This window comes from Bufo bufo, chromosome 4, assembly GCF_905171765.1.
Source record: "Bufo bufo chromosome 4, aBufBuf1.1, whole genome shotgun sequence".
NCBI classification, from domain to species: domain Eukaryota; kingdom Metazoa; phylum Chordata; class Amphibia; order Anura; family Bufonidae; genus Bufo; species Bufo bufo.
The window spans coordinates 500004488-500018480 of NC_053392.1; the positions used below are offsets into that span (position 1 = coordinate 500004488).

At 42.0% G+C, this 13993-nt stretch overlaps 1 protein-coding gene across 1 annotated transcript in view; it reads right to left on the reverse strand.

Annotated features, from left to right (window-relative positions):
• Positions 1-1527: 1527 nt before the first annotated feature.
• The window catches only part of MTR (5-methyltetrahydrofolate-homocysteine methyltransferase), a 109205-nt gene continuing 96739 nt past the window's right edge, over positions 1528-13993 (reverse strand). Inside the window, exons 27-33 of the mRNA XM_040429615.1 lie at positions 11061-11136; positions 9297-9452; positions 8112-8308; positions 7400-7600; positions 6965-7157; positions 5896-6008; positions 1528-3228 (exon numbers count right to left, since the gene is read on the reverse strand). Of these exons, the coding sequence (XP_040285549.1) occupies positions 3139-3228; positions 5896-6008; positions 6965-7157; positions 7400-7600; positions 8112-8308; positions 9297-9452; positions 11061-11136 (1026 nt within the window). The 3' untranslated portion in view covers positions 1528-3138. The remainder of the gene's footprint in view (positions 3229-5895; positions 6009-6964; positions 7158-7399; positions 7601-8111; positions 8309-9296; positions 9453-11060; positions 11137-13993) is intronic.

Genomic DNA, 13993 nt, shown 5'->3' on the forward strand with positions numbered 1-13993 from the left:
TATTATTTACAATGTTCATCTGACAGGTTAGATCATGTGATATTTTTATAGAGCAGGTTGTTACGGACACGACAATACCAAATAGGATTTTTCTTTTTTTTTGGGCGACTGTCTTATGTAGGGTCTCATTTTTTGCGGGATGAGATGACTGTTTTATTGGTACAATTTTGGAGTGTGTCTGTCTTTTTGATCGCTTGGTATTACACTTTTTGTGCTGTAAGGTGACAAAAAATGGCTTTTTTGACACAGGATCAACATGGGGACTAAGAGACTAAGAAGAGGAAGTATCTGGACCTGATCTACTTAAATATATTCATTTCTCAAAAGGAGCAATAGTTGTGCCAGCTCGTAGACTATAATGGGAGAACCAATTTGCCTAGACCTCTTGTAAAACCAACATAAGGCCTTTTTCACACGAGCGTGTCCGGATGCGTTGCGGCAAACCCGCGCGAGTAGGTACGCAATTGCAGTCAAAACTGTCTGCAATTGCGTTCCATTGTTCAGTTTTTATCGTGTGGGTGCAATGCGTTTATCACATGGTGATGTATCATGTGACGGGCCATGTGATAAATGCAGTCACGTCATCAAAAGGACTTATTCCTCAAAGACGACAGACAGAAGAGATGCCGGCTGCGCGAATAAGGGAAAATAATAAAGAACAGGTCCCCATAGTCTCCTAGCAACTGTGCATGAAAATCGCATCCGCACTTGCTTGCGATTTTCACGCAGCCCCATCACTTCTATGGGGCCTGCATTGCGCAAAAAACGCAGAATATAGAACATGCTGCGATTTTCACACAACGCACAAGTGATGCGTGAAAATCACCGCTCATGTGCACAGCCCCATAGAAATGAATGGGTCCGGATTCAGTGCGGGTGCAATGCGTTCACGTAACGCATTGCACCCGCGCAGAAATCTCGCCCGTGTGAAAGAGGCCTAAGGGAATCTGAAACATCGATTTGGTGAATCACAACCCTACTTGATTAATGCCATCTGTACTTAAAGGAACTTACAGGTAAATCACATAGCAATTATCTCTTTAATTCTCAAGGTAACTTACAAAATACAATCTAAATTCATATAAAATGCTTTTGATGCACTATTGGCAGACATGTCCATGTACAGCATTTCCACGAACCATTATTAGAAATAAACCGGCTTTTAACCAAGCCGATCTTCAGAATCTGCAGTGCATTAAACCATCAGCACAGTTTGACAATTTTGCTGAATTCACGCTTCAATACAGATTTTTTTAATTCAAAAATTCAAAATTAAAGACAAAAATTTACAATGCCATCTAAATAAAGTCTATAATCAAGCAAAAACTTTAATGCATTACTTAACCATTTATTATGAACGCCTTGTAATTAGGGATAAGTGAATCAACTTCAGATGAAACATCCGAAGTCTATTCGCATAAAACTTTGGTACCACTTGGAACTGAACCTGAGTTTTTTTACAGTATAAATCAATTTCTGAAGTTATTATGCGAAGTCTCGCGAGACTTCACAAAGCAATAACTTCTGCTCATCGGAGCCAATACATTCTAATACTGTACGGAGCGCTAGCTCCGTACAGTATTGAAACTAAGTTTTATGCGAATCGAATTCGGATGTTTCATTCGAAGTCAATTCGCTCATCCCTAGATGTAATATTTAAAGTGCACTCTAGGAGGAAAAGCGGTATTAACAATGTTGGGTGCTATTTTAATACTAAATTTTATTCCTGCCAAGTCCAGAAGTACATGAAGCATGTACATGAAGCAGTTTTAGCCATACTTTCAAACACTGCATACAGCTTTGCAATACGGTTTTGGGCTATACAGCTACTACATATCAACCCATGGGCTTCACCTGCACAAGCCACGTGGCCAAAACAAAGCTGAAAACTGCTGTAAAAACCATGTGTGATTTTTGATTGCACAACCCAAAAAAAAAAGTGTCATGTAAATGCACTTGTAGGATTCACTGCTGGCGAGGACTTCATAAACTGTACTGTGTGAATTTAGCTTGATTTAACAGACCGGTATTACACCAGGGGAAGGACAGAAGATCACAAGACATGTGACAATAACAAGTACCAACATGTACGTATAAAAATCTCCTTAAAGCTGGCCGTACACTTCGAGATAAATAAGCTAGAACCATCTAAACTGAGAGCATCCCTAATGTCAGGAAATAAGCTACAGTACTGCCAAACTGGTCCCCATATTGAAATAAACATGCATTTTCACCTAGAACGACAGGTGATGTGTGATCAATGGGGGTTCGACTACACAAGAACGGGGATCCTTGTTTTCGTGTTGAAAAGAGGGGTGGTCGAGCATGCACAATGCTGTTCCATTCAAAATCTATGGGACTTTTACTTTGCCCTCTTTGGTAGTCCTTTAGACATATGGTTGACCTGAGTGACAAGGGACCTTCAGAAGTCTGTCCTGTAGACAGATAAGTTGACACTTTGGGAAAACCCTTTTAAGTGTATGGCCAGCTTAAGAGCACGCACAGGTGAGCACGTCTAACCGCCATTAATTTCATCAAGGGTCCTACAATGGCCAGCATGGTGGCCGCAGATGTGCTGATTGTAAGTGCATAATCTTAAATCACAGGTAAATTAATCATTGCTTACACTTTACCATCTAAATTTGAAATTTAACAGCTCTGGCCATCTCCATTGAGCTGAACTGAGCATTAATAATAAATATACATTTTGCCTAATTTAGGCACCTACAGTAAACAGCATGTAATACCAAGACGTATTCAGGGATGTGGTCAAACATGAAAGGAGTTGTCCAGAATTAGTAAAACATGGCTGCCTTCTTCAAAGAACAGCACCAAGTGTTATTCTGCACCTCAGCTCCACTGACTTCAGTGTAACTGGGCTACCAGTCACACAATCCATGGACAGGTGTGGTGCAGTTAATGAAAGACAGCAGCCATGCTTTTCCTAATCATGGACAACCTCTGTAAGTGGTTTTACAAAGTCATGAAAAGGTGACAAAAATAAGCGAGGGTTCCAGTAAAAAAAGACCCATCCGTAAGGAAAAGAATCCTGTTTCCAAGTATGGGACCTTTAGAAATAGGTCAGGTGAGCAGCATATTGTAAAGTCCAGATACAGGTCCTTTGTGTCAAGAGTTGTTTTATTCTTCAGGGTCATAGCCGAGGATGGGACCAAGCCACTTTTCAACTTCTTCCACTGTCTGGTGTTTTCTGCGTGAATAATCTTCAACCTACAACAGACAAGAATGTATATGACTGCGGAAGAATCAGCAATGTTCATCTGAAATCACTTTTTCCCCCTCACAATATATTAGTTAAATCCTGGTCTATATTAATAAACAGGAAGTTCAACCAAAATTGATCTTCTGAGATCTTAATCTTACATATGGAAAGCAAATCTTAATCTTACATATACTATGGTGACTGAGCATTTTCACATACTCTAACCAATTCACCATGTATTTAGAGGGGTTGTATAGAAAAACCCCTTTTATTATATGGGTCCTCCAATGATAAGCCGGTCATAGTTGGTCCTGGGGCCCTCAACAACCAGCAGTAATCTGCAGTGGAACCTGACAAGTGCTCCATTCTGTTACAGAGCCGCCACGGAATAAGTAAAGCATTAGGGCCCATTCACACGGCGGGGATTACAGCTCCATTTTGGTGCAGACAGCCTTGCCGGGTTTCTGCAAACAAACCACCAGCAGCTGCGTCCTTTCTGCCTCCTATTGAAATGAATGGGAGGCAGCTCTGAGGATTGCTTAAAGCCGCAGTGACAAAGGACATGTCCCTTCTCTGCACGGCCATGGCGATAAGCTGCCGCTCCGCGATCCTCAGCTCTGCCTCCCATTGAGATGTATGGGAGTCAGAAAGGATGCAGGCAGGTTTACGACAGAATTTCAGCATGACTGTTCACGTAAAAAATTATGCTGTAAAACCCGCCGTGCAAACGGGCCCTTAGACTGTGACCATTGAAATAATTACCTAATAGTAAATCTTGGCCAGAGAAGGTAGACAGTCTTGCAATCTAAAAGTCTAAGCCAATTTTAGTTGTTCTACTTTTGTTCAGATTGAGACATTTTGGTGCAAAGAGTCACACCGCAGGCCACACTTCCTTCCATATTTAGGGCAGCATTTGAAGGTAAAATAATAGTTTTAAAGGGCTTCTGTCACCCCACTAAAAACTCTTTTTTTGTGTGTACTTATAATCCCTATCCTGCCATATTGCTATACATTATGTTATTAATAATTTTCGTTCAGTAGATTTTGCAAAAAACTTATTTATGATATACTAATTACCTTTCTACCAGCAAGTAGGGCGTCTACTTGCTGGTAGCAGCCACAGAAAACCGCCCCCTCCTCTTGTTGATTGACAGGGACAGCCGCGATCTCCTCCTCCGGCCAGCCCTGTCAGCATTTCAAAAATCGCGCGCCTGTGTTGATTCGGCACAGGCGCTCTGAGATAAGGAGGATTGCCTCCTCAGCACTCCCTTAGTGCGCCTGCGCCGATGACGTCTTCTCTTTCGGTGACGTCATCGGCGCACTGAGGGAGTGCTGAGAAGGCGAGGCTCCTTATCTCAGAGCGCCTGCGCCGAATCAACACAGGCGCGCGATTTTTGAAATGCTGACAGGGCTGGCCAGAGGAGGAGATCGCGGCTGGCCCTGTCAATCAACAGAAGGAGGGGAGGTTTTCTGCGGCTGCTACCAGCAAGTAGACGCCCTACTAGCTGGTAGAAAGGTAATTAGCATATCATAAAAGTACGTTTTTTCTAAATCTACTGAACGAAAATTATTAACAACATATTGTATAGCAATATGGCAGGATAGGGATTATAAGTACACACAAAAAAAAAAAATATGGAGTTTAGTGGGGTGACAGAAGCCCTTTAAGTGGTCTCATGTATAGTTAGATTTCAAGTAAATGAGCTTTGCTAAATGGGCACGAGAGTTCTACAATTAAACAAGGCAACAGATTCACTCACAAAATCTGACAATGTGAACATTCCCACCTTAGGCAGGATTCACATAGCCCTTAATTTCCACCATGAAAACACTGATGTATGTGGACGTCTGTATACAGGGGCGGACTGGGAACTTAAAGTGGCCCTGGAAAAAATACTGAAAGTGGCCCCATTTTGTAGTTTGGTCCAAACTGATTAAAGGCAGGGCCAGCAAAACCATATTGTGGCACATTATACCACCCCAACAGAGCCAAATATCATAGTCCATCACAAAATACTGCCAGCAGCACAAAATATATCTCCAAAAACTTCCACTGGCCAGCTGTGAGTAGGGCCCAGGTGGCCCCCGGGGCATCGGCACACCGGGAAATTTCCCTGTAAAGTCTATGGCCAATCCGCCCCTGTCTGTGTAGGGTCCAGGTGCATCACATTCATTTGAATTAATAAATCTTGGACAAGAAACTGACAAGAATGGTGTAATGCTTTGAACTTCTCGGTACAGACCAGTGGGGCTGTGTGCTATGTGGATGCAGTGCGGATAGCACAAAGACAGAACTTACTGCTATCTGAATCAAGCCTGATGAAGCGGAGCCAAACTGATCCGTCCTGGCACACAAGGGTCACAGAATTTTCATAAAACTCAAAAAAGTTTTGACTGGATGGTGTCCAAGTCCTCACATATTGCCCTCTCTCCTCGCTGCAAAGGATGGAATTGAGTTGGGCCCATAGACTTTCTATTGTCAGTCTCATTTCTCCTCCTGCAGTGAAATTTGCTAGTGTTCTCTCTCCTTGTCCTAGTGATCGTGGGGATCTCAGCACTCAAACCCCCACCGATTAAAACTTCTGATGTGTCTCTATAACATGTCAAAAGTTTGCCGAAAACACAGTGACTCTTTAAAGTAGTAAGTACAGTATTTTCAAAACTATATTACACACCTGATCTTTAGTAATTTTTCCAACAGCAAAATATTTGGACATTGGACTGGAGAACATTAAACCAGACACTGCAGCGGCGGGTGACATGGCAAGTGATTCTGTCAACTTTATTCCTGTAATGACAAGACATAAGTGGTGTTAGTACAAGAGCTAAAGATACATGAAGTATAAAACACTCTGGTGCAAATACATGATTAATGAGAAGTTGTTTGATTCCAAAAAGTATACAAACAAATTTGTGGTACCATCAAGAACCCAAAAATAACTTTTAAAAGGGGTTTTCAGAGACTTGTATCCAGAGGATAGGTCACCAGTATCTGATCGGTGGGCTCAGACACACGGGATCCCCACCAATCAGCTGAAGGCACCAGCACTCGACCTTCTCTCAGCTCACCAAGCACAGTGCCGTACATTGTACAGCGACTGCTTGGTATCAAAGGACCTCAGGTTTTCCCAGGGTCTGGCCACCACCAAGCTCTCTCCTCATAGTAGTAAGGCCTCATGCACATGACCGTTGTGTGCATCCGCGGCCGTTGTTCAGTTTTTTTTTCGCGGACCCATTGAATTTCAATGGGTCCGTGGAAAAATCGGAAAATGCACCGTTTGGCTTCCGCGTCCGTGAACCGTTTTTCCAGTCCGTGAAAAAAATAGGACCTGTCCTATTTTTTTCACGGACAACGGTTCACGGACCCATTCAAGTCAATGGGTCCATGAAAAATCACGGATGCACACAAGATAGTCATCCGCGTCCGTGATCCGTGTCCGTTTTTCCTATAATTTTCAATGCAAACTTGACTTCGTTTTTTTTTCACTTTTCATGTCCGTGGATCCTCCAAAAATCAAGGATACCCACAAAAGAAAAAACGGTCACGGAACAACGGAAATCCGTTTTGCGGACCGCAAGAAAAAAAACGTTTGTGTGCATGAGGCCTAAAAGCGAGCACACCGCGCTTGCGCGGCCACCACTCAAACTCATTTCTACGGGGCCGACAAATAGCCGAGCCAGCGCTGTGAATGTCAAACTATGCAACCAGAGCAGACAATCTCTCATCCTTAGCAAACAGAGCACCTGTAGCTTCCTCTATGCTTGCCAGCTTCCACATGGTGATTTTCTCTGTGTGATCAGGCTGACTGGGATATCCTGGAGCCGGGCGAATGCCTTCGTAGCGAATTCTGCGAAGGTCAGCAACATTCAGGGTTTCCTCACTGCAGTAACCCCACAGTTCCTTTCTTACTCTTTCATGGAGTTCCTCAGCAAATGCCTTGTTCAATTAAATGGAGAAGGGGTTCTTAAAACTGAGAATAACATTCTTGCATGCACAGAGAAAAGTGCCACAAATTTGAGTCTTATACATACAGTAAATAAAGTTCCACAGCATACAGCAGCGCCATATTGTTTCTTGGCAGCCAAAGTGACACATTATCATCCAATGCAGCCCTGATCAGAGACCGACCAAGCCATAAAACAAAATGAGCATAGTCCCAAAATTGGTGAAAGATTTACCTCAGCTAGCCTGTCTGCAAGGGCTTTCGCCATGATACTGTTGTAATCATCTCCCTTATTCTCATAAGCTTTGCTAAGCTCCTCCACACCAAAGATGGCCACGGCAAAGATGCCCAAGTAGTCACGCACTCCAGTATCGAGTGGGGCTACAAAATCCGACAGACAGTAGTATGGATCTGTAGATGCAGAGTCTTTCTCAGCCTGAAGTACACAAAACATTACGTTAGAATTTAACAAACAAATTTCAAGATATCGTAAGGGAGTTCTCCTGTATCATAATATTGATAACCTATCTAGGTTATGAATATCAGATGGGTGGGGCTCTGACTCCCAGCAATCCGCCTCTTCATTGCATACCAAACACAGCACTGTACATTTTGCAGCATGGTAAACCTTTCCTACTACAAAACATATGGCGCTGTGCCTGGGAAATAATAAAAAATGTTGCAGCGCCCGACGGAGTGTCATAGCTTCTTCAATCAGCTGATCAGTCATGCCATGGTTTGGACCTCCACCAATCTGATATGGATGACCTAATCGACCTAGTCAATGAAAACTCAACATTGACATCATGAAACATCTCAGGTGACCTCTGCCTCCTTCACATTTGAAACACATGGCAAGCAGGGGGGGGGGGGGTTTTAGTGACAAATATGAGTCACAACATTTTCAGCCACTTCTTCTAAACTCACTGAGCAAAAAATAAAATTACCTGCTGCCTTAGGCCATAAAAAGTAGCAATAGGCTCTGAAGAATGCAAGTCATGCTCCTCAGAATATAAAACAATGTCATCTTGTACACTTTGAGCTGGCCAGATGCAGACAATGCCTCGGGCCTCAAATTTTCTTTGTCGTATTAAGACTTGTAGTAAGTTTTGTGCATCCTCATACACTTTCTTCGCTTCTTCCCCTGAAAATAAGAGTGATGTGCTTAAACACTGCAAGTGTTCTTTATGACAAATACAATTATACATCTAATACAAATAACAATTTTGGCAGTTTATTTAATGCCGAATATGACAAGCTGCCCAGTATATACAGTTATCTCATCTCCGGTCACAGGTCTGTGCTTTTATAAACGGTACAGGCCGGGATAACAGTGACAGACTGATTGCTGACCCGACAAAGAATGACATGTCTGGGAATGAGAAAGACCACGAGCTGACACTGGCAATGATCACAACAATCATAATGCCCTATTTGTGGTTTGCTTGAAGAAAAAGAGGAGTCTCCAACTGGAGAAGTGGCCCAATGATTGTCTCTACCAATACTGGAGAGGTTCTCCAAAGCTTCAAATTCATAAACTTCCTTCACAAAGTCAACATTCATACCAATTACTCCAACCAGAAGTTTATAAAAGTTGTAAAGAGAAGCTGAGGAATTTTAGTACAGCATCAGAAAATGGGGTCTCTGTCCGTATACAGATATGTAGTGAAGTTACTCACAGAACTTTGAACCTTAAAAGGAGTTTTCCACTAACAAAAGGTATGACCTACCTACAGGTTGGGAATAAGTATCTGACTGCTGGGACCCCCAGCGATCCCAAAAACAGAGGTCTAGAAGTTCCCCATGAGAATGGTGCAGTGGTACATGAGTGCCCACTGTGTCATTCACTTTTATGGCTTGGCCATCTCTGGCAGTACCACAAGAATAAACGGAGCGTCAGAAAGCATGCATGACCCTTGCTTCCATTTACTTTGGGGACTCATTGATCCCATTCTCGTGATCAGTGGGAGTTCCAGAAGTCAGCCCAACCACCTATCCTGTGCATAGGTTAAAGTTGGACATACCCTTTGTTCCATTTCAAAGTGAGTGTTACAGCTCAGTAAGGTTACGTCTTAAATATATTGTCAACTGCAGCAACAAAGATAAATATTGCTTTTAAATTATTTTCTTACCAACTGTTTTATCATTAAAGATTTTTGGAAATCCTCTGTTAGGGTATTTTCCTCGCAGTTGCCACACATCGAAAAAAGGCTTCCAGTCAATATACTGAGAAAGTTTCTCCAAGTCATAGTTCTTGAAAACTCGTGTTCCTAAAAACTTTGGTTTTACTGGGTTTAAAGTAAAAAAAAAAAGTTAATAAGCAGAAATTTATGAACACACGAGTAAAAAAAATCTGCCTAATTCCTACAGATTTATTTAGCACAAAGGTGATGAACTGAGTTTTGCTCAGAATGTCCCTTTAAGAACGCACAATCAATTTTCTACACCGATATAATTCGTCAAAATATTATTCACCGTATTTATTGCAAATATTCATATTCCATTTTAATAGTAAAAAATTGCTTAAGACAAACCGCCATTTATACCTGCCTCGCATCAGCTGAAGTACAATGGAAAGCAATTATGTTACTAGAGCTTTAAATCAAAGGCCACATAATGCCAGGATACAAAAGATAGGGCCTTCAGACAACAGTATTTATGGGTCTGCATCCGTTCCGCAAAATGTAGAACGCACAATACCCGTATCAGGGTTTTGTGGATCCACAATTTGCAGACCGCCAGACACTTACGGTCGTCAGAATATACCCTTAGCACGTGCGAGTCATCTTACAATCCCCTAGGGGGGAAAAAAGGTCACAATTTTTTTTTTATTCAACTTTATTGATGAGGGCAACTTCATGGTTTCCCTTGCATGGGAGAAAAAAAAGCCAATCAATTTAACAACCATGTGGGGGAAAGCTCCATTTCAGATTTTATGTGATGTTCACAACTTGCTTATCAATTTTGTTCCATGCAAAGGAAACAATACTGTTGAGATCATCATTATACCACAGCTCACAGGCAACACTATACTGCCCTGGCAAGCACTCCAAAACAGCCGACTACGGATGGATATTTGGCCTTGCTATATTCCCTTGCCAAATCCCAAGGCTTGTTGGAAAGTCGAATCTTGACTCATAGGGAGCCATTTTCAAGAGGTGGCGCTAGTGAGATGCTTCTCTTTCTTGGGAGGTGTCTCTTTGCATATTCGTTTCCCATGGAGTACTTCCAGTAAGTCCCCATACAGGATTGGTCTCCTTATAGGGATTGTGCAGGCAATATATATTGATGACCTATCCTCAGTACCCCCGCCGATCAGCTGTTTGAAGAGGAAGTGGCGCTCCATGAAAGCACTACTTCCTCTTCATTACACTGAGCATTGCATGGGAGACGACACGCAGAGTAATGAAGAGGACGTAGCGCTTGCATGGAGAGCTGCCTCCTCTTCCAACAGCTGAACGGCGGGGGTATCGGACTCCAGCCAATCAGATGTTGATGACCCTTCCTGAGGATAGGTCATCAATATATATACTGCATTTAAAGAGACCAGTCCTTTAAGGAGATTCAGCACCCTGTCTGAACCTCTGTACAATGTAGATAACACTTTTTTCTTAGGAGTTCTAAATTCTCCTGCAGCCGCTCCTATGCAAAACTGTATCTAGCTGCTGTGGATTTGATACTGTACTATTGTTATATATGGTAATATAGTATCATGGCAGTCATCTGCTTGTCACTTGTTAGCAAAGATGGTGGGGACAGTTGAAGTGTTTGTGCAGGGTCTGCAGGGGATTGGAGAGGCAAGTCATTTTCTTATTATTATTTTATAGCATTCACTGATTTTTTGTTTTTGAGAGACTAGATAACCCTTTTAACTTTATTCAATGTCACAATCTCACCTGGAACTGGATGAGAAAGCCAGTCAATATGGAGTCCTTTATCTCTTGCTTGCTGTAGAGACAGATATCTTCTCTCCTAGAACACGATAAATATACATTTTTCCTTTTAAAAAGACCATTAATACATTAACTAAATTGATTTCATATGGTCTTAAAATAAAGTGAAAAATAAACTTTTAAATGTTCGTTTCAAATGACTGCATCACAAAGCAAACACTTATGTGGAAGTTATTTCTTTGTTTTTGTTTTTAATAACTGGTTAAAGAATATTACAGGAGGCAAAGGATAAGAAACAAGTACCTAGAAGGCACCAGTACAACAAGCACATATAGACCCTATGTGCAGAAGTTGCCCAGTTAGTTTATATATGCCAGACCTCAGTTATAGAGGGAAAGTGCAAATCAGCAAGCTGATATGGCACCACTGAAGGCCTAGCTGCAAGCATTCCTACATATAGCAATACCTAAAGTCCACTAACTTTAAACACAAAACTCTTGGCCCTAAAAATAAGAAGAGCTGGCAGATTTGGGAGATATATTTTCCCATTTGATATCAGAGCCAAAAACATTAGTGACAGAACATATTTATGGCAAATTCCTTGTTGGTGAAGCACTTCCAGTTAGTTGTGACACAGTGCCGGAGCAGATAACATCAGTCCATACTAGATATTTACCTCTTAACTGACGCCGTACATGTAGAGCAGAAGTCAGGTCTTTAAATGTGGTGCCCGCTTGTGAGCACAGTAACCACCATAGTCGCCGAGTTTCTGCCGTTTTTCCACAGGAGACACCCAGGGCTAATGTCTTCGATTGGCGATAATGCCGATCACAGTCATTTAATCCCTCAGATGCCGTGGTCAATTGTGACCATGGCAGCTGATGCAGCTTTCTACAGCAACGTCTTCTTCACATTGAGATCGGGGACACCGTTAGTTTGTGGTGATGGCATTGTTAAAGATGTGTGAATTTTATTCTATATTTTGTATCTCTAGGACTGTAATGAGTTAACTTTTTCTTCTCCAAGTGCCCACCCACCCCCTCTTTGTTGTTTCAAGACTGGAGAAGGGGGGGGGGGGGGGGCAAAGAGCTGTGCTGTGAGAGGTGTCTGATTTCTCATCCTTGTACAGGCGTCCCAACAAGGGAGCTATATAGAGAGAGTGAAGGAGTGCATAAGCCAAATCATATGGCTCCGTGATATGTATATATTATTCACTGCCTATAGAGAAGCACCTCTTTGAAGTGTCACATATGACGTATGCAGTATTATTGTTAGAATAGAAGCCATTACAAAATGGTGATGGTAACCAGATGTTTACATTAGTTCACATTCCAAAGTAGGGCCCAGTGCGCAGATGCAGGTGTATTATCTCCTCTCTCTTATCTCTTCTTCCTTTTTGACCAATGAAACAATGTTTTAGCCTCAGAGAGGACTGCCCTCTTCTGAAGATGTATATACGGCTTATCCCATGTAATAAAAGTTAGAGATTGCATTGACCATCTATGTGTCAGCGTCTAGTCTCTCAGCCACGCATGGATATTAACCCCTGGGGGGGGTACATTGATCTGGAACACCAGAGTGCATCTAAAATGCCCTAATTTAGGGCTGCTTTAACAGCATGAAGCCTGCTAAAGGCTATCATGCCATCACATGTATATTCCTAAGGAGGCCAGCAGGTGGCAGTACTCTAAAGGAATATATTGAATCTCCTATAGGCTGCATTCTTAGATAAATGCAGTCTATGGAAGAAATAATCTAATGATTGCATGTTAAGGCCCCCTAGTGGCACTTAATATCTAAACATTCAAATCACCTATCTTTTTCAATATTTATAAAAAAATAAAAATAAAAATTGCATGGCTGCATCTAAAAACGCACTTACTGTTAAAATATACATTTATTTATCCGATCCAGTGAACGCTTTAGGCTACTTTCACACTAGCGTTCGGGGCTCCGCTTGTGAGCTCCGTTTGAAGGGGCTCACAAGCGGCCCCGAACGCATCCGTCCAGCCCTAATGCATTCTGAGTGGACGCGGATCCGCTCAGAATGCATCAGTCTGGCGGCGTTCAGCCTCCGCTCCGCTCAGCAGGCGGACATCTGAACGCTGCTTGCAGCGTTCGGGTGTCCGCCTGGCCGTGCGGAGGCAAGCGGATCCGTCCAGACTTATAATGTAAGTCAATGGGGACGGATCCGTTTGAAGATGACACTATATGGCTCAATCTTCAAACGGATCCGTCCCCCATTGACTTTCAATGTAAAGTCTGGACGGATCCGTTCAGGCTACTTTCACACTTAGAAATTTTTCTAAATTATAATGCAGACGGATCCGTTCTGAACGGATGCAAACGTCTGCATTATAGGAGCGGATCCGTCTGATGAAACATCAGACGGACCCGCTCCGAACGCTAGTGTGAAAGTAGCCTTAACGGAACAAAAAACAAAATGGAAAAATTTGTTGTATTTTTTGTGCTTCTCTCCACCCCCCCCCCCCCCCCCAAAAAAAAGGGAAAAAAAAGAAATAAAATTCAAAAAAAAAAAAAAAAAAAAAAAAGCGATCAAAAAGTCATACACTCTAAAATGGTATCAATAAAAAGAACAGATCACCCAGCTAAAATGAGTCCTCATACAGCACCATAGAGGTCAACTATAAAAAAGTTATTTGGGGTCAAAATATGGCGATGCTAAGAAAAAAATAATCATTTTCCTAATTTTTTTTTTTCCCCAGTACTAAAACACAAGAAAAAAACTATAAAAATGTGGTATTGTTGTAATTGTACTAACCCAGAGAATGAAAGTAAAAGTATGATCACATAGGGAACACCGTAAAAAACAAAAAACTCAGAGTACTCATGGAACTGATTTTTTATTTTTTTTTAACCCCATTTGGATTTTTTTTTCCAGCTTCCCACTACATTGTATGCAATAGTAAATGGTG